Source organism: Botryllus schlosseri, chromosome 6 (assembly GCF_051294905.1).
Source record: "Botryllus schlosseri isolate E-star chromosome 6, Bs_hap1, whole genome shotgun sequence".
NCBI lineage: Eukaryota > Metazoa > Chordata > Ascidiacea > Stolidobranchia > Styelidae > Botryllus > Botryllus schlosseri.
In genome coordinates this window covers 4,970,688-4,990,509 of record NC_137241.1, presented here as the reverse complement: position 1 = coordinate 4,990,509, position 19,822 = coordinate 4,970,688, and the positions used below count along the sequence as shown (strand labels likewise).

Genomic DNA, 19,822 nt, shown 5'->3' with positions numbered 1-19,822 from the left:
TTCCGGCGAAATACCGAACCCTGTCAGGGTTGAGGGAGACGAATCCCGTGCCGAATCAGATCCTGAAAAGGGCCCTCTGGACAAGTATAGAGGCTATCGGGCACGGCAAAACCGCCAGAACCGTCGTAGGGCAGTGGTAGACTCTCGGAGGAGAGCAAGAAGTGCGGATGGCGAATCTAGACGTGTGACATTTCTGGAACAGGAGGACCAGCGAAAAGGGGAGGACAATTCAGAGAGTGACGACTTCGATTCTCGAATGCGACGTCTGGCTAAAGAGATAAGAAATTACCAAACGTCACTCCAACACAGCTACAGCCATGATGATTTTACTGACGAATATTCTGATGGGGGCCAATCTAACTGCTCCGGGCACCCTAATATGCCTCGTTTTACTTCCACTCCAAAAGATAATGGTGTAAGGTCTGGGCAACAACGGCCACGACAACAAGCTAGTGTCACAGCCCCGATGATCACCATACCCGTTAAACCCCAATCGGAAAAAGAGATGCTTCAGCTTATGATGGATCCTGGAGACATGCCACTTCTGAAATGGATGGCAAATTCGATGAGACGAATACGTCACGGCCCAGGAAACACGGATGCTGATGTTATTTTGGCAAACGCCATGCAGAAGAAGTTAAGGGATGCTGGCCGCCACAAGCAGGCAACCCAACTGGGGAATTTCTTCAACACAACTTCGGGGGAAACAGAGTGGGCTTCGGTGATGAGATCCCTTTCTTTATCTAACCCCCAGGGCCTGGTAAATGATGAAAAGATCATTGGGGATTTCCGTAGAAATTACCGCTGGGAGGACGAACCCCTACCGCTGCTAAATAGCGCCTTGAAACAATTAGAAATAAACATGGAAAGTGACATTAAGGATAACCAGGATGGACTGCGACTTTTCCGAAATCTACGACAACGATTACCAGAGGCACTCAGACTAATGCTACGAGGCTGGGAAGAAAAAAAGACTTGGCGGGAAGTTGCGGAGGAACTACAGCTTGTGTGGAACTCTGAATTTCTGGACGAACAGGAGACGCGCTCCAAGAATCAGGGAACTGGTCAAATACGTGAAACGAAGCCTTCCCTACCGCCGGTACATATATATTATGTTCAGCCTGCAGGACCCATGATGCACAGTTACCCTACTCACGGGAGTGAAGATGGACGACTGAACACCCCTCCCCCACCGACTATAACACCACCTCTGATGGTGCAACCATCCTCACCTAAACCACCTCTACACATGATCGGAGGGACACCACCCGGACGGTCTGGGGAAATGTGGCCACGGCAGCTCGTCGGTGTCGGGCAAGCTTCACAGCCACGACGTAACCCTCATCGCGGCGCCAAGACCAACCGTTTTTTTACCAACGTTATGAGTGGCGATTGGTTCGGCAGAAATGGTCCGACTCCCAGGGCTAAACCTGCTCGACCACAAAACGTGCGCAACGCATCGAATGGACTCAACGTTACACCAACGCGAAACTCCAGATCTTCTCAACCTAGTCAGGGACCAAGTACTTGGAACCGGACACCTCTACTGACGAAGACGCAGGACTCTGGGATCGGCGGGGGTGGCCAGGAAATCACACCATCAAGCAGTCAGGAAGCCCTCCACATCGCGGAGAGCCAAGGGGAGAGATATAATTTTCTTGGGAACCCAAACATCTTCGCCCCTCTAGGCTTATATCTGGACCCTCCTCAGGGGCAGTCCTTATCCGTATGTTTTTGCTGTAAGGCCCCGGGACACCAATCCCGAAATTGCGTGGCAAAATTCATACTTCGGCTAAATGAGGAGGTTCTTGCCAAGAATGATACATTGGGATGGGTAGTTCGCAAGCGAGTACAACCAATACCTACTCGCGTTAAGGAGTCCGCCGAACGTGATTGGGGGCCTTTCCTTGCGAGGAATAACATACTGACGGTCCCGGACCTCGACCGATACCTTGCCACCCAAGGCTCTCCCTCTCTGACACAGAGAACTGCCTTGTGCGAAGCCTATTATGACACTAGGCCAAAAAATAGAGATAGAACCTGGCATGATAAGGATCAATGGGGTCCTCAGGGACCATCTGCACAGCCAAATCAAAGCAATAGCCTAGTGGCCTGGACGGAACCGCTATTTCGACGCCCGCCACGTCACTATGACGCCTCACACTGGACGGATGAGGAACTTGAACAAGGGTTGAGACTCTCAAAAAACGACTGGGGGTGCTGATTGATCCGGTAAATCAGCTCCCAGAAAATTTATTACCCCAACCCGCAAAGATTGTTCATAATGCTTCTCTACCCCTTAATACACCGGATAACCCTCTACAGCCAGACTTCACGGAGTTATTCGGCGGTCGGCTTTTGTACTTGACTGATTCAACAACCGGTACGACATTTTTGGCCGACACGGGAAGCCTACCTAATCTAATTATGAAAAATATCGTAAAAACCATGTATCCAAAGAGCTGGGAGGAACGGCAACCCTTGGATATGAAGTTACGTGGTATAGGGGGCTCCTCCCACGTTGACTCTTTGGTTGTAATTGATTTTGACGAACTACCGGTTCCATTTGCGACCGGGGAAGGAGTCCCTCTCAATGTAATTGGCTTGAAATGGATTGATCAAGTCCAACAATTACCAAGCATAGCTACGGAATTGAAAACCCCGTCTAACGCAAATGGAGAGTTGTCTTTAGTAACACTACATGATGAGAACCCGTGCGATCAAGGGAAGGGAACCGAAGTCGGAAGCGGTATTAGCTACACTGCAACCGACGATGGGTTGATGGATGCTGCAAACCAATATAGCGTGAAGCGGAAAATTACCGCTGGCGCGAGTACCAAGATGGAAATCGCCACTGGTGCGAACGACGAGTTGAAAATCACAACTAACGTCACCCAGAACCTATGGAAAACTGTTGGTGTCGAGACAGGAATGCCTGCTGACACCGTTAATGAAGACGTCGAGCGCGGAATGCCCGCTGGCGTAGATAAGGACCTGCACGAGAAAACTGGTCCCAAAAACTCTCGCGGATGCACTTGTTCGGATAAATGTAAAAATCCGGCCCATAGATGCATGGCGACCACTACAGCTGACGTCGAGCGTGGAATGCCCGCTGGCGTAAATAAGGACCTGCACGAGAAAACTGGTCCCAAAAGCTCTCGCGGATGCACTTGTCCGAAGAACTGCAGAACTTCGGCCCATAGATGCATGGCGACAGCTACAGCTGACGTCGAGCGTGGAATGCCCGCTGGCGTAAATAAGGACCTGCACGAGAAAACTGGTCCTAAATGCTCTCGTGGATGCACTTGTCCGAATAACTGTAGTAACTCGGCCCATAGATGCATGACGACAGCCACAGTTATGAGTATTTTCTCAGAAGGTTCAAACAAAGCAGCTATTGCCGGTCAACCAGATACACGCCCAGTCATGTCCGACAAAGAGTCTGGGGATTTTAAGATGCACGTCTCCTCAGAAATAGGGTCCCCGGCGGAAAAGGAGTCCGTCGGCATGACGATAGGCACGGGCAGGCGCCGAGATCAGAGGCCTACATCGAAGGACCTCGCCCTCTCTCCACCAACACCAGAACCCCGATCATCACGAGGCTCACACCAGCCCATGGGTGGATCAGTTACTGCGTATGTTTTGCATAAAGACACTAACTCAAGCGTCATGACGGAACTTGAAGATATTTGTGTACAATATGTAGCGTTGGCCAAACTACCGTACAAACCTCCTGACCTGACGACTCCAGAAAATACCATTATTTCTGATGAAGTCTGGAAAGCCGTCTACGCGCCGTTTGCGTCCGAACTTGAGGACCTGCTGGGCCACCTCGGCTCCCCACAAGCCATGGCATACAGATGCGGCATCGAACTTAAGGACCCTTCGACCAAACCATTTGTATCTGGACCTTGTAATTTGAAGGGGGAGGGCCAGGCGAAGGCATTGAAAGAAGCCCGAGGAAGAGAAGTACTCTCCCTCTTAGATTTGAAGAAAGACAAGTGGAAGGAACTACACCGCTTACTGTTGTTAAACCTGTGGACATGCTTTGTAAAACTCATACTGACGAAAACCTTTAAACGATTGAAATCGATGGTTAAAAAAAGGAGGATAAAATGAAAATGTCAAACCAACTGATGCGACTCATGGGAAGCAACAGTTGCAAACTCGTCGCGCGCGAAACCAAACCGACGGAATGACGAAAATCATGGTGGAAACGCCTACAGAAACGTGAGTGCATCCGGTTACCACTACGGACGCTCTGCAGAACTTCACGGATGACGGCGAGAGCGGCATCGGAACGTACTACCGAACTATGGATGACGGCAATAAGGTAGGTACCGAAACGTCCATTTTGTATTCATCAGGAGACGACAAGGACGACGTATTCACGAGTAGTGTCGAGCTGATGACCATTACCTTGACGTCAACAACGGTTGACGCATTGCCACTGTCTGGGCAGAAAAACCCAGGGGTGGGAACATCCGTACCTGAATGTCCCCGACTATCAAGAACCACCGTGGAGAAGATAGCCACAGAATTCGTTGACTACAACTATACTCAATGGCTGCACGAACTGGTGATGATGGAAGGTGAATATAAGGTAAGAGGATTGTCCTTGATCGATAGGATGATTATGGAAGGTGCGAAACTGATACCTACCCTAGAACACGTGACTGAAGTAGTGGCGGTAATAGGGTTGATTGCTCCGTTGATTGTAACATGGGTAAGTTATATAAAGTGTCGTCGACGTAGTACCTTAAGTCGCATGAGGAACACGAGGAGACGAAACGGAGCAGAGCAATGGATGGCGATAAGAGTAATACGAAACACAACGGAGAATGACAGAGTTTAAAGGTTAGAGATTAGGTTCTTAAAATTAGTTGTAAATACAGGATATACCTATTATGTATAGGGAAGTAGTGAAGTGTGATGCTGTAATATTGGTAAATCGTTGAGTGATTTTGTGATATGTATCAGGCGCACTATAATAATCCCGAAGAAGCATTGTTTGTAATAGGTATCTAGTGAAGTATTTTACGCAATGGGCGTAGACGGGAAAAACTCAAACCTCGTAACTAGAAATACGCTGAGTCAGCACTTTTTTATTGGAGAATCGAGGGAATACAAAGAACCCATACCTGCTGAAATTATAAGGCAAGAAAAGTGTACATTATGGAGATGTGCGAATTTCTCTATAATAGGAGTAGACGGAAAAAAACTCAAACCTCGTAACTAGAATTACGCTGACTCAGCACTTTTTCAATGACATTCGAGAGAGTGTAAAAAGAAAAAGGCATCTGAAGAAAAGGCTGTACATGGGGGATCATTAATGCACATGGGGATTCATTGTTTTACTCGTGTTCCCTATGTACGGGAAATGACGGCGTATAGTGCATGTGATCCAAATGATAAGCAGAAATCGTCTAAATAGTAAAGAAGGCTACTCAAGTAGAAGTAGCGACACATAATTATACACAAGTAAACGTAAAAGTAGTGCTTTTCGGAGCAGCCCAAAACTACTTCAAGTAGAAATACAATTTGCTGTCTTTGAATCAACTCAACTAAGTCAGCGAAGAGCTGATCAGATAAGGGGTTTTCCACCAGTGGGTCACAAGAAGCATTTCGAGGTGCGCCACAGATCTATATATTGGGAAAATGGGAGATTTAGGAAGAATTCAGTAATATTTGTTATGTTATACTCTGAAAACATATATTCATAACATTGAATTGTACATAGCCTTATACGCCAAGCTTTTCAACCGACTCTGACGAGAAATAGTGACACGCGTGGGGTCACAACGTAGTCGAAAAGTCGACAATGGGAAGGGGAAACGACATTTTTTTCTAACCCGGCTACGCCTATTATAACAACCCGCGGCTTACGGCAAATAAAATAATTACGATTATATAGTAGCTGAAAGGTTGATGAAAGTATTCCAGCGGGGTCATATTTACGTCGTGTGTCGTCCAAAGGGATGTGCATTAAACACGGACTGAAGTGAATATGATGTGAATTTAAGGTGCTTCGTCAGGTCGTATTATTGTAACATATAAATAACCCTAATTGCAATTCATTATATCTATCAACTTCCTTTGGAAATCATTGCACAAAATGAAAAAGGCACATGAATCATTGGATTTAATGTTCTGACATCGCAAACTGAAATCGTGAATGCGGGGACCAGATAACTGTGTTTTGCAGTGTGCGTGGAATAGCGGACGGCAATAATGTACGCGACAGTTGTACGTGGTACCAGGTCCGTAACGGCACAACAACCCCACCCGAGTTTATAAGGAGCTCGCCGGTGGCCAAAATTATTTTGTAAATCATTTTTTCGAGTAGATTCATTCAACTTTGGTCCGCTTCATTCGCCTTCGCTTCGCGCGATGAGTACTTCGAAAAAGTAGAAGTAAGTCGTTACTGACCGTGACCAACGCCGGCAGGATATAAGGAAATGAAGGACACACAAAGCAAAAAGGATGATTGACGGCTACAAGAGGAAGACGAATGGAGGCTACGGAGCAACTGACTGAAGACTTGATTTTGAAGAATCATAGAATCCTGAAAAAAAAATTAGATGAATGGGAAGATTGGAAGATGATGATCACACAGAGAGAGATTTTGCGACTAGGGTTGTATTTGAAACAGGTGGTATTTCAAAAGTTGAAAAAAGTTGAAAAAAGAACAGTAAAAGACATGTTTCAAACGAGGGCCTTGTTTCAAATGCAACTCTAGTTGTAGCGCATGGAAACTGACGCCAAAGACTCAACTGCACGCTGAACTCGGAACATTTGGAGAGAAAGTAATTTGGCATAAAAGTTTCACGGCACTTCGCTAAGTTCATATAGTATAAAATACAATGCGTGGGTTGCCATCATACCAATGAATTCGCGATGTTGACACAAAAAGAGATGTAATGACAACGGTTTTCGTCGTGTTCTGTGAATGATGCAAGCTAATATTTGCATATCTTACAAACAACCTATACTTTTGTCATCCCAGACATAATTTCCAGGGAATCGGTGATATGAATGACGGGAAGCCATTGCACTTCGTTGCAGCTATTTCCGTCAACATGTCATCCTCCATATCTACTCCAGTACTTTGAGCACACGCTGAATCACTTAAACGCTGAAATTATACCGTGCAAAGATTCCGATGTTGATACAGCGCCGGAATATACAACACAAACACCGGAATCTCGCAAGTGATGCGCTTCCGAGATGTCGAATGATTCCAGCTCTCATTCTAACCTCTCGTGCGTCATTCGTGTTTAGTCTCTAAAGAAACTGTCAGTAAGCGTTGCACATTACCGTTGTTGGTTTTGTGTCGAATTTTTTCATCTTTCAATTAGGCTACATATTGGAGTGCTGATTATCTTACTAAGCTTTAATTGAGAGACCCCTCTCTCTTTCTTTCATAGTCGTTCAAGTGGCAGCTACACACACTCCAACCAGAGAGATTCTATTGCTCGACTATGCTCAATGCCCATGCATAAAAGCACAGGGTTGGTAACATCTCAACACTTCACTGTCGATCATTACAGTTGAACATTCATCCTTCAGGATATCAAGCAACGAAGAAATATGCGTTTCATCTTGATGCTCGCTATGCTCGGTATGGCTTCGGCCTACTACTGTTACCTACCGGGTATGATGCATGTTATTCAGAAATCGATATAAGCAAAGTATAGCCCAAGTCAGTAATTTTGTATGCACGATCATTTTGTTTGTGCTTTCTTCAGCTCGAACATTCTCCTTCGCCCCAGCTGCGGTGTCAGCTTGTGCCGTTGCTCGAGCTGCTCCTGCTACGCGCTGTTCTCCTCCAAGAACAGTCGTGAGCTGCGCTTCCGCCCAAAGGAACGACTGTGTCTACATCGCGCCAGTGAGCAAACAGATCTATATCCGGAGAGCCCCTTGCGTTACGCCAGCACAGCCAAAGAAGGTTTACAGCTATAGAAAGAACTGCTCCAGTAAGTGCATATTCCATTCCATATCATCTAGGGTCAGAAACTTACTTCCTTGGCCGTAACGCGATATTCACGCAACACAATAATTTTCCCTTCAACACACATCGCTTTTCAGCTTTTGAGTCGTGCAACATCGAATGCTACTTATATACATTAGGGGTTCCCAACCGTGTTTGCTGCTTGTACTCCTTTGTCGCCAGAGCATTTTGTGTACCCCTAAAATTTGATTCACTTTTCTAGATATATATATATATTGCTAAATCAAATGACTTTTATAGCTCAATTGAACGTTAAACTGGTATTTTATGCCTTTGTGCATGTAGGCAACTTGACTCTAATAATTCGACGCCACATTTCCTTATTTTTGGCTGGCTAAGCACCTGACTGACAACAAGCGTAAACGTCTTATAATCAGACAAGGAGGATTCTTACTAAATACCAACACATATTTGTTTATTTTTTCCAAAGCAAAGATTTCTATAGCATAACATAAAACTGTACTGGGCTATCTGCATGAGAAGTAGCTCTGTGGCCCAAGGATCTTCGTACCCCTTGATGTTCAATTTCGTACCCACAACGGTCGCTATGACATTGGCAACGTATAGCATTACTTTCGGAAATTAATTGGATTCGTCGTCTCTTTTGTGTGAAAATGCTCAACCCTTTTAACTCCTGGCGATTTCTACCTGACAGAATCCACAAGGTCGAGCCTCCAACAGAGCAACAGACTGCGATACAGTTCGAGATGCTAGTCTTCAAGGTAAGAAAACGAACGTTTCTCGGTGAAGCTGAGTTCTAATGAGGGTTCTGTGTCTCTTCGCATTACAGGGCTCGACAAGACCAGACGAATTGGAAAATTTTGCTTTTTCTCTTAGTTTCAAATCCGCATCATGAGAAAAAGTCGCCGAAAACAATAAATCATACCTGGTCGAAATATTTTAGAAATCGCTTCACTGCTGCCATACTTGGAATTCATGAGAAAAGTTGAGGTTTAGAATGCGCGCTGGAATGACTCTCAATAATAGGGAACTAATTTGAGTTCAAGTCAGACTAGATTAAATTAGCAGCTTCCACATGAGCAATTGAGCATCTACGAAAACAAATTCAAACGAATAAGGCATAGTATGGGTTTATCGTGGCGCGATATTACAACTCCACAAGGTCAAGCCGCGTTGATACAGAAAAGTATGCGTGGATCTAGACATCGATGGCTTCGTTTAGCTTTTCCCTGGAGTCGAGAAGGTGCTGACCTTTTTAATCAATTAGCATCCGACAATCGGACGTGAATAGGGGCGGGCGCAGGTGGTGACATTTTTTTTAAATAATGAAGCTTACAAGCCTACCAAATTTATAGGTGGGTCGCGGGACGTTTTCAAATCGAAAATCGGTTCGCCACCATAAACCACTGTTCTGAATAATGAACACACGGTTACTTATTTCGTCCCAGCTCGAAGGGGCTCAAAATATTTCGGTAATGAAAGTAAAGTAATAGTATTTTTTGACAGGAACAGTCTCAGTTTACTAGCAATTTTATCATTTCAAAACATCACAAGAGTACGATGCAAGATAGGAAGGAGTCCTAACTACTTTGGAGTAGTATCCATTAAGCTTTTAAATTTATCTCACACTTCGCACGATCTAATGTCACTAGACTTATTTATATGGATATCCAAAAATAATAATAATTAAAAATACGCATAATTTACAGAAATGATTAAACCTGTTTTCTCAATTAGGAGAGTCTGGTATATTCTTATAGGATCACTTGAGGTGGTGGGGCGCTTTAGTCCAGGGATGTATAGCGTGCGGTTGCGGGTCTATAAGACACCGACAGTTAGAACCATTCTATTGAATGCAACGACTCACTAAGACGTGTGAAGTTTGGGTAACATGCGACCGCGCGTAGTGTAGGTTACTGTCTCAATGATCGGTGTTGGCAAAATCTTTCGTCGAAAATGACCACAGCATGTTGGCTGATGTAGGTTCGGCCGACCAGGGCAGATTAGACGAATGCGATCCGTAGAGGGAAATACCGTCACCGTGAAAGTTGTGAATTGGAAAATGTGTGCGACGTAAGGAATATGAGCTTTTTCTTTAATCTGGTCTGGTGGGTGCGTGGGCATTTCAAATATTTTTGAGGAGCGACAATCTCTAGCTTAGGTAACGAAATAACTAAATGCTTTATTAAAGTAAATACAAACCGCAGGAAACCCGCAAAAACCTCATCAATAGTCTCGACCTCCGCACATGAACCGAACCCATATTCAGTTATATAATTACGAGCCCATATTTTCAATGGCACCAACTCCAGCAGTTTTACCGGTAAATCTGATCATGTTGACTGAGAGAGTATCAAAATTTAATTTCATCATATCAGGCCGAGTCACAAGGTACCGAGTCACAAGTCAATCTCACTTTTATAATTTTGACTAGTGTTAAGTCGAGTCATTTCCAATTCACAATCGAGTCAAGTCCGAGTCCGAGTCAATGAGTAGAGGGTCTAGTTCGAGTCATAGTGATGTGACTCAAGTCCGAGTCCAAGTCATTGTGTTCACTGTTCAGTTTCAGTTCAATCCATTTCAACCCACTTTTTCAACTCTGCTCGAGTGATATAGAATGGCTCGTATTCATAATATCGCAATTTTCCTCCGTCATCACAGTTTCTGGCCCTATTTTCCAAGTATCAAGTGTGGCGGGATACCTTACTGGTTAGGTTTACCAATATGTCCATCGTCCTCCTTTCTCAGAAAATTGAAAATGTCCTCCGAGGACGCCTAAATGTCCTTCTTTTTGGCAATACATCCTCGTTTATGCAGCCAGGCTAATTGACTGCGTCAACTGAGAATCGGCATAAATTACGGTATAAGTAATGCGGATGTTCGAGCGGCAGAACCAGGGTTGTAATGACTCGAGTCATGACTCGACTCGAGTCCGACTCGAGTCACGATTTTCTGATGACTCGACTTGACTCGAGTCGTTTTTTCAAAATACGGAAATGACTCGACTCGAGTCAATCTGTGTATTGACTCGACTTGGACTCGAACCAAGTCATTGACTCGAGACTCTGACGGCCAAGACCGACATTTCATTGTAATTCCGAAGCCAACACACTATTGGGATTCCGTCTGTGGGTACTCTTACTTGAATATGCGACCAGAAACTGCAAAAAGTGAGGAAAATTGGTATATTATAAATGCGAAACATTCGATATCACCAAACAGAGTTATAAAAAGGGTTACCGTGCGACCACAAGACACAATAGCCGCATGCGACCGAGAGGGGGTCAAAAAGGGTGGTCGTGCGAACACGGGTTTTCGATGCCGCGTGCCGCCGCAGCCTATACCCGAAAAGGTAACCATGCCACCGCAGCCATAAGACGCAATAGCCGCGTGTCACCCCCGCCATAAGACATAAGGGTAACCATGCCACCCCCGGTTTCCCAGCCGCGCCCATAAGAGCCCCATGCAAAAATTAGCCGCTCACGACCGATCATATATACTACTTCTGTGGCCACCTCAAAATTCTCCCGTGAACCACTGGTTGAAAACCCCTTATCTAGAGCAAATTTATCATTTGTATCACATGATGCGGTCGAATCCTCATCCTGATGCTGTTGAAAAAACATATATCTCCTGCATGGTATGAATAACCCACAAATACAGCTTTTTGCACGACCTACCTATGAATTTGGTAATCTCGCAGGCTCCATCAATGTCACTACCTTCACCCAGCTTATACTTAATGTCGGTCGTCGGAAACCGAAAAGATCAGCTCCTTATCATCATCATAATCATTGGTTTATTAGCAATTCTTATCAGTTCAATACACCACAAAAATGCGATACAATGAAACGACAGGAAGGCGTCGATGCGACTTGGAGTAGTCGATATGGAATCAGACACCCACCTTGGCCCAGGGATATATAGTTCTATATATCCCTCCCTAGGGCCTAGAGTCTAGGCCAGTGGTTCTTAACCTTTTTTCCTCCAGCGCCCCCTTTCAAAAATTATCGTGCTCCAGCGCTCCCAACCTCATATTGTAAGGAATGTAATAAAGACAATGAGTAAGAGGGAGGGCCGTAACAGCACTTCGTCAACCCCCCCCCTAAGAACGATTGCCTAGCGCACCCATAGCGTAATAAGCCAAACTTCTGAAGGCTTTACCCCCAAGAACCCCGTAGCGTGATTTCGATGGTCAGCAAAGTTTGTGTGGCCTGGTCGCCATAGGTACCAAAATTTTCTATAATGCATGAATGAATAGGTGGTAATTACATATATAAGTCGCTATAAACTTTTTATCCTCTCAGCCCACGTAATCAGATTTACCAGTAGCGCTGAGTGAGCTGTTTTATGGGAAAATAAAGGGCACGTAATTAATAATTAAACATATTTGGGCGTGCCCTTAGGTACAATTAATTCGTTAGTAGGGCCCAAAAAAAGCGTTGGTCTTGGGCCCACCATCGGGTGATAAACCAAACTTCCGGGGGGCTTCGTCCCCATACCCCCTTTCGGCTATTCGCTATTTGCTGAAACTATAGTCATCTACATTGGGTGTCCATTTACCGAGGCAGCTATTCTCGCCTAGACGCGCGAAGCGAGAAAAATTTCACTAATTAATAATTGAATTGGTCAATATAATCGGGAATTGCATGTATGTTGAGATCAATTTTCATCCTCTTTCTGCTCGCGTAAACAGATTTACCGGTAAAGCTGAGTGATGTGTGATTGAAAAGGTAGGACCCCTCAATAATAATTATACATCTTCGGGCGTATACCCGTTGGCAGGAACGAAACGGCACTTCGTCAGGCCCCCCGAAAAAAACTTGGGTCTTGAGATCCCATAGGGTGATAAACCGACCGCCTCCCATCACGTCGTTCGCTTTTGTCAGGAATCAGCTGTACTGTTTAGCGAGCCAGTGCGAAGCGCGAAAACTTTCGATAATTCATAATATAATCGGTCAGTAAGATCGGGAATTGCATATATATTGCTATCAATTTCTTGTCCTCTCTTCTCACGTTACCAGATTTACCAGTAGAGCTGAGTGAGGTGCAATGTTCCCTCTAAGCTGCGCACGTGCGTAGTGCACGGTCTCTGCGCACAGAAAATCTACGTTGCGCACAACAAATCCGAAGTTATGACCTTATTTTAGCTATTACGCACTGTTGTCCAAGGGTCAGCGCAGACTGTGCGCAGACACATCAAAACTAAGAGCGAACATTGTGAGGTGTCTTTTAGGGCTGTAGGGCCCGTAACTGATAATTAAACATATTCGGGCGGGCGAACCCGCTGGTATGACTTCGTTGCATGATGTTATTTCGTGACCTCCTGTCTGCTATATCAAAAAATATAGAATCGCCCAACAGGGATATCGCCCAACAGGAATATCTAGTTTTAGATATCCCTGTCGCCCAATCGTACTAAACTAAAAGACGCACACGATTTCAGAGTGGTATTTCTTCACTTGCATATAATTTTCCCTGCCAGATGGAATTCGTCTTCTGGGGTTCAGATTTCCAAGACAGGAACATTCAGTGCCAGTCATTTAGGCGCTCATGGACAATTAAACCTATATGTCTTTTGTAGGCTATATATAACGAAGTTTTCGGTGTTAATTTACTCTGAATACTCATTAGGCATATGTCCTACCACCACATCATCCAGTGTTGGGATGACTCGATTCATGACTTGACTCGAGTCAGACTCGAGTCACTATTTCGTAAGACTTGACTTGACTCGAGTCACTTTGCTAAAATGACTTCACTTGACTTGACTCGACGTATCAGAAATGTGGATTGACTCGTGACTCGGAGCAAAATTCACGGGTCAATTTCAAGTCATCAAGTAATCGTTGTCGATAAAAATCACTGTATCTTGCATATGTTCGGATTTTTTCGCGAAACGCTGGTGTAACCCTTGAAAGCGATCAATCATTCAATGATCGAGCGTTTCACCGAGCCGCGATTGTTCTCTCATAAATCAATTGACCGCAATTGATCGAAGCTTACAGCTTACGTTGTCGGTCACTCTAGTAGTAATAAAATAGCAAAATGTCTATTTCTGTTCTCTGTTCTTGTACCTGTACCAAACCTCTTGTTTTATTTGAATTGAATTCGAATATAGTTTATATTGTCCTCAACGTATACTCGAATTGTATCATATCTATTTGTAAATGGGTAATGTATTGCATCTTATCAATTCGTTTGTCTATTCTCTATTTTGGCTGGTAACTATAAACTGAGGCTATGCAATTACTTACGTATTTTAATAGTTTTACGTATATGTGAGCGATGCAGCGTCTTCTTGCGCGCGTATTTAACTCTATATTCGCTCATCGGTTCGGAATCAATGACCACTCAATCTGTATTGCAGACAGCTTGCAAATTGCAACGACGTAATCATGCCTCATACTTCGAAAAGACAACTTGACTCGTGACTTGACTTGACTTGACTCGACTTGACTCGAGTCACCTCCAAAGATCGAGTGACTTGATTTGACTCGAGTCACCTTTGAAAATCGATTGACTCGACTTGACTCGAGTCAAAATGTGCGATGACTCGAAATGACTCGTGACTCGAAGGTAGTGACTTGATCCCAACACTGACATCATCTACTGCGAAGATATTTTTCTCCAGCGCCCCCCATACCGCCCCCTTGAGCCCAGCGCCCCCCATATCGCCCCCTGAGCGTTTCCGCCCCCTTCAAAATCGCCAGCGCCCCTTAGGGGGCGCTGGAGGCAAGGTTAAGAACCACTGCATTAGGCGATGTAAAGAGGAGGCATGCACACTGAATGAAAAATAGAGAAAATAGTATAGAAAAAATAAAGCGAAAAGAAATGGGGAGGCATGTCATGGAAAGCGAGATCGATAGGTCAGTCGTGTGGTCCGGTAATCTTGAGGATGGACTAGTATTTATTTACTACTAATTGCTTGTATTTTGACTTGAATGTGGACATGCTCGTCGACTGTCGAATGGCCGGCCGGATGCTATTCCACAAATCAGGTCCGGCATATTTGATAAAGCGATGATCTTTTCGGTCGATCATAAAATATATTTGGACGACGTGGACGCGTGTGTGTTGTACTTGTGCACTTTTGATTCCGACTTAAAGAAGTCATTGAAATACTCGAGGCAACGACGCAGTGGAACTGATACATAAAATTGGCGAGTTCCATATAAAAGCTGTTATGTTCGTGCATTTTACGTTGGTATCGTTTGTCTCTTATTTGTCACTAGAATTAGTAATTACCGACAATCATTATTTCTTCGCGTATCGTGCTTCGTATTTACACCCTGTGTTCTGTTGTCTATTGCCTTTCGTTTACCTGCACTATGGATCGTGTCACCCGTCTTAAGTTGTTCTTATGATATTATGCTGATTTCATATTGCAACCTCGTCGTATTGAGTTTTTGTTCTAACGAGATCAGGAACATAACAGTGGACCTAAGACATATACTTGGCGAGTTCCATAGAAAAGCTAAACGAGGCCAAGCTTAAAAATCCACGAGTGACTGGATTCCAACATACTTTCCTCTGACAGCGCGGCCTGGCTCTGCGATTTAATACTATCGTGCCGTGAAAAGTGTATGCTACGCCTTAATCATTTGAATTCGTTTTCGTATTGACTTACGCGTAAGAAGATGAGTCGTATGCCTACAGGATGGAATCGAGTGTGACTTTAACTCAAATTAGTTCCGTGTAGACTGTATAATAGTACTGAGTGTCCATATTCCTGGACCAGCGATATCTAGACTAGATCTAGCGCAGTGGTTCTTAACCTTGCCTCCAGCGCCCCCCAGGGGGCGCTGTCGATTTTGAAGGGGGCGGAAACGCTCAGGGGGCGATATGGGGGGGCGCTGGGCTCAGGGGGGCGGTATGAGGAGCGCAGGAGAAAAATGGCTTCGCAGTAGATGATGTGGTGGTAGGACATCTCCCTAATGAGTATTCAGAGCAAATTAACACCGAAAACTTCGACATATAGGATTAATTGTCGATTGGCGCCTAAATGACTGGCACCGAAAGTTCCTGTCTTGGCAATCTGAACCCCAGAAGACGAATTCCATCTGGCAGGGAAAAATTACATGCCAGTGAAGAGATCCCAATTTGAAATCGTGTGCTTTTTTTAGTTTAGTACGATTGGGCGACAGGGATATCTAAAGCTAGATATATTCCTGTTGGACGATATCCCTGTTGGGCGATTCTATATTTTTTGATATAGCTGACAGGAGGTCACGAAATAACATCATGCAACGAAGTCATACCAACGGGTTCGCCCGCCCGAATATGTTTAATTATTAGTTACGGGCCCTACAGTTTCCAAGACACCTGACAATGTTCGCTCTACGTTTTGACGTGTCTGCGCACACTGAACAACTCACCGCGCAGACCCTTGGACAACAGTACGTAACGATTAAAAAAAGCTAGGTCATAACTTCGGATTTGTTGTGCGCAACGTAGATTTTCTGTGCGCAGAGACCGTGCAGCACTGCGCACGTGCGCAGATTAGAGGGACCATTGCACCTCACTCAGCTTTAACGGTAAATCTGGTAACGTGAGCAGAGAGGACAAGAAATTGATTGCAATATATATGCAATTCCCGATCTGACTGACCGATTTTATCATGAATTATCGAAAGTTTTCGCGCTTCGCACTGGGTCGCTAAACAGTACAGCTGATTTCGTGGCTATGGGAGCCCAAGACCCAAGTTTTTCCGGGGGGCCTGACGAAGTGCCGTTTCGTTCCTGCCAACGGGTATACGCCCGAAGATGTATAATTATTATTGAGGTGTCCTACCTTTTCAATCACACATCACGCAGCTCTACCAGTAAATCTGTTTACGTGAGCAGAGAGAGGATAAAAATTGATATCAGTATACATGCAATTCCCGATCATATTGACCAATTCAATCATTAATTATTGAAAAATTTCACGGACACCCAATGTAGATGACTGGTATCAGCAAATAGCGGATAGCCAAAGGAGGGTCTGGCGGCGAAGCCCCCCGGAGTCTGGCCGAAGCCCAACGTTTTTTTTTGTGGGGGGGGGGGATGTGTGACGAAGTGCTGTTACGGCTCTGGTAACGAATTAATTGTACCTACGAGCACGCCCGAATACGTTTAATTATTATTTACGTGCCCTTTATTTACCCATACAACAGCTCACTCAGCGCTACTGGTAAATCTGATTACGTGGGCTGAGAGGATAAAAAGTTTATAACGACTCATATATGTAATTACCACCTATTCATTCATGCATTATAGAAAATTTTGGTACCTTAGGGCGACCAGGCCACACAAACTTTGCCTACCATCGAAATCACGCTACGGCGTTCTCGGGGGCGAAGCCCTCAAAAGTTTGGTTTATCACGCTTTGGGTGCGCAAGTCAATCGTTTTTAGGGGGTAGACGAAGTACTGCTACGGCCCTCCCTCTTAGTCATAGTCTTTATTACATTCATTACAATATGAGGTTGGGGCGCGCTGGAGCACGAAAATTTTTGAAAGGGGGCGCTGGAGGAAAAAAGGTTAAGAACCACTGATCTAGCGCAACGACACTCTTCCGCCTCAAATGCTGTTGTATGCAATGCCCTTATACCGTCAACTGAGTACGCGGTCACGTGACTAGTTATCAATCCCGTCACAGTCTAGATATCCCTGTCCTGAACGCATTCTGAACTTCAACTTTTTCATGAATTCCAGGTATGGCTGCAGCAAATGCACTCATGAGATATTTTGACCAGGTATGATTTATTGTTTTAGACGATTTTTTCTCATGATGCGGATTTGCAATCAGGAGAATGAACAAAATTTTCCGATTCATCTGGTCTTGTCGAGCTCTGTAATGCGAAGAAAGGCAGAACTCACATTAGAACTTGGCTTCATCAAGAAACGTTCGTTTTCTTACCTTGAAGTCTAGCATCTCGAACTGTATCGCAGTCTGTTGCTCTGTTGGAGGCTCGACCTTGTGGATTCTGTCAGGTAGAAATCGCCATGAGTTAAAAGGGTTCAGCATTTTGACACAAAAGAAACGATGAATCCAATTATTTTCCGAACGCTACGTTGCCAATGCCATAACGACCGTAAAGGGTACGAGATTGAGCATCAAGGGATACGAAGATCCTTGGGCCACAGAGCAGCTTTTCAGACAGATATTCCAGCGCAGTTACATATTATGCAATTACAATCTTTGCTTCGAAAAAGGATCAACGCATAAGTGTTGCTATTTAGTAAGAATCCTCCTTGTATGATTATAACACGCTTACACTTGTTGTCAGCCAAGTGCGTAGCCAGCCGAAAAAAAGAAAGGCTTTTGAATTTTATTTTTCACATTTTTCAAGCTAACATCAATTTATTAGAGTACATGGACAATGGCCTAAAATAACAGTTCAATTGAGCTTTAAAGCCATTTACTTTAGCAATATATATCTAAAATATTTCATCACATTTTTTTAGGTACGCATAATGATCTGAAGCCACAAAGGTGCACGAGCAGCAAACACGGTTGGGAACACCTGATATAGGTAGCATTCGGTGTTGCACGACTCAAAAGCTGAAAAGCGATGTGTGTTGCAGTGAAAGTTATTGTGTCGCGCGAATATCGCGTTACGGCCAAGGAAGTAAGTTTCCGACCCTAGATGATAGGGAATGGAATATGCACTTACTGGAGCAGTTCTTTCTATAGCTGTAAACCTTCTTTGGCTGTGCTGGCGTAACGCAAGGGGATCTCCGGATATAGATCTGTTTGCTCACTGGCGCGATGTAGACACAGTCGTTCCTTTGGGCGGAAGCGCAGCTCACGACTGTTCTTGGAGGAGAACAGCGCGTAGCAGGAGCAGCTCGAGCAACGGCACAAGCTGACACCGCAGCTGGGGCGAAGGAGAATGTTCGAGCTGAAGAAAGCACAAGCAAAATGATCGTACATACAAAATTACTGACTTAGGCTACTTTACTTATATCGATTTCTGAATAACATGCATCATACCCGGTAGGTAACAGTAGTAGGCCGAAGCCATACCGAGCATAGCGAGCATCAAGATGAAACGCATATTTCTTCGTTGCTTGATATCCTGAAGGATGAATGTTCAACTGTAATGATCGACAGTGAAGTGTTGAGATGTTACCAACCCTGTGCTTTTATGCATGGGCATAGTCGAGCAAGATAGAATCTCTCTGGTCGGAGGAGTGTGTGTAGCTGCCACTTGAATGACTATGAAAGAGAGAGAGAGAACGGTCTCGTCATTGAAACGCCGTAATAATCAACACTCCAATATGTAATGGAAAGATAAAAAGTCTACACAAAGCCCACAATGGCAATGCGAAGCACGTACTCACAGTTTCCTTAGACACTGATTACTAATGACTAGGGCGTTTCTTTTTTTACCTAAAAAAAGGAAAATTTTGACCTAAAAAATCAAAATTTTGACCTAACGTATGCAAATTAGGTGTTTTCCCACATTTCTCCCAAAATTGTACCACTTATCTTCATTTCTGGTTTGAACTGGCTCTCCTAACGAAGTAGTTTGGCCGGAAAAAATGTTTTTGGCTCAGAAACAGCCACATTTTTACATGAAAAAAAACAATATTTTAACGGAATCTGGCCCTATGAAGAATTCCAGTGGTTGCAATATGTATTATGAAGAAATAATTAGGATTTTTTGTAGTGTAACAAGAGATAGGCTATTTTCCTACATTCTTTGGTAGAAAATGCATGTCCTTACTAAGAAACTTGCAAAGGACGTTCAACAGTCCGACACCGTGTTGCTTCATTCTGACAATGTTGTCAACATCACAATTTTTCATCAAGCGCTTCTTAACATAAGAATGATGCAGTGCCCAAGAAGTCTTTAGTTAGGA

At 44.3% G+C, this 19,822-nt stretch overlaps 2 protein-coding genes across 2 annotated transcripts; one reads left to right on the top strand and one right to left on the bottom strand.

The window, feature by feature from the left end:
- Positions 1 to 7,492: 7,492 nt before the first annotated feature.
- Positions 7,493 to 8,909, top strand: LOC145440753 (uncharacterized). The gene is made up of 4 exons (XM_080318493.1): positions 7,493 to 7,654; positions 7,749 to 7,976; positions 8,667 to 8,733; positions 8,802 to 8,909. Exons 1-3 carry the CDS (start codon positions 7,591 to 7,593, stop codon positions 8,723 to 8,725), a joined length of 351 nt encoding a protein of 116 aa, XP_080174619.1. The 5' UTR covers positions 7,493 to 7,590; the 3' UTR covers positions 8,726 to 8,733; positions 8,802 to 8,909.
- An 8,788-nt stretch (positions 8,910 to 17,697) lies between these two features.
- LOC145440752 (uncharacterized) lies at positions 17,698 to 19,075 on the bottom strand. The gene is made up of 4 exons (XM_080318492.1): positions 18,951 to 19,075; positions 18,631 to 18,858; positions 17,874 to 17,940; positions 17,698 to 17,805 (listed from the first exon to the last, which is right to left on the bottom strand). The coding sequence occupies exons 1-3, from the start codon at positions 19,012 to 19,014 to the stop codon at positions 17,882 to 17,884; spliced, it is 351 nt and encodes a 116-aa protein (XP_080174618.1). The 5' UTR covers positions 19,015 to 19,075; the 3' UTR covers positions 17,698 to 17,805; positions 17,874 to 17,881.
- Positions 19,076 to 19,822: the final 747 nt, after the last annotated feature.

Excerpts from the sequence above, each read along its gene's own strand:
- LOC145440753 (XM_080318493.1), top strand. The coding sequence starts at position 7,591 with ATGCGTTTCATCTTGATGCTCGCTATGCTCGGTATGGCTTCGGCCTAC. Across the intron at positions 7,655-7,748 it reads CTACTACTGTTACCTACCGG|CTCGAACATTCTCCTTCGCC; the intron begins GTATGATGCATG and ends TGCTTTCTTCAG. Across the intron at positions 7,977-8,666 it reads CTATAGAAAGAACTGCTCCA|AATCCACAAGGTCGAGCCTC; the intron begins GTAAGTGCATAT and ends TCTACCTGACAG.
- LOC145440752 (XM_080318492.1), bottom strand. The coding sequence starts at position 19,014 with ATGCGTTTCATCTTGATGCTCGCTATGCTCGGTATGGCTTCGGCCTAC. Across the intron at positions 18,859-18,950 it reads CTACTACTGTTACCTACCGG|CTCGAACATTCTCCTTCGCC; the intron begins GTATGATGCATG and ends TGCTTTCTTCAG. Across the intron at positions 17,941-18,630 it reads CTATAGAAAGAACTGCTCCA|AATCCACAAGGTCGAGCCTC; the intron begins GTAAGTGCATAT and ends TCTACCTGACAG.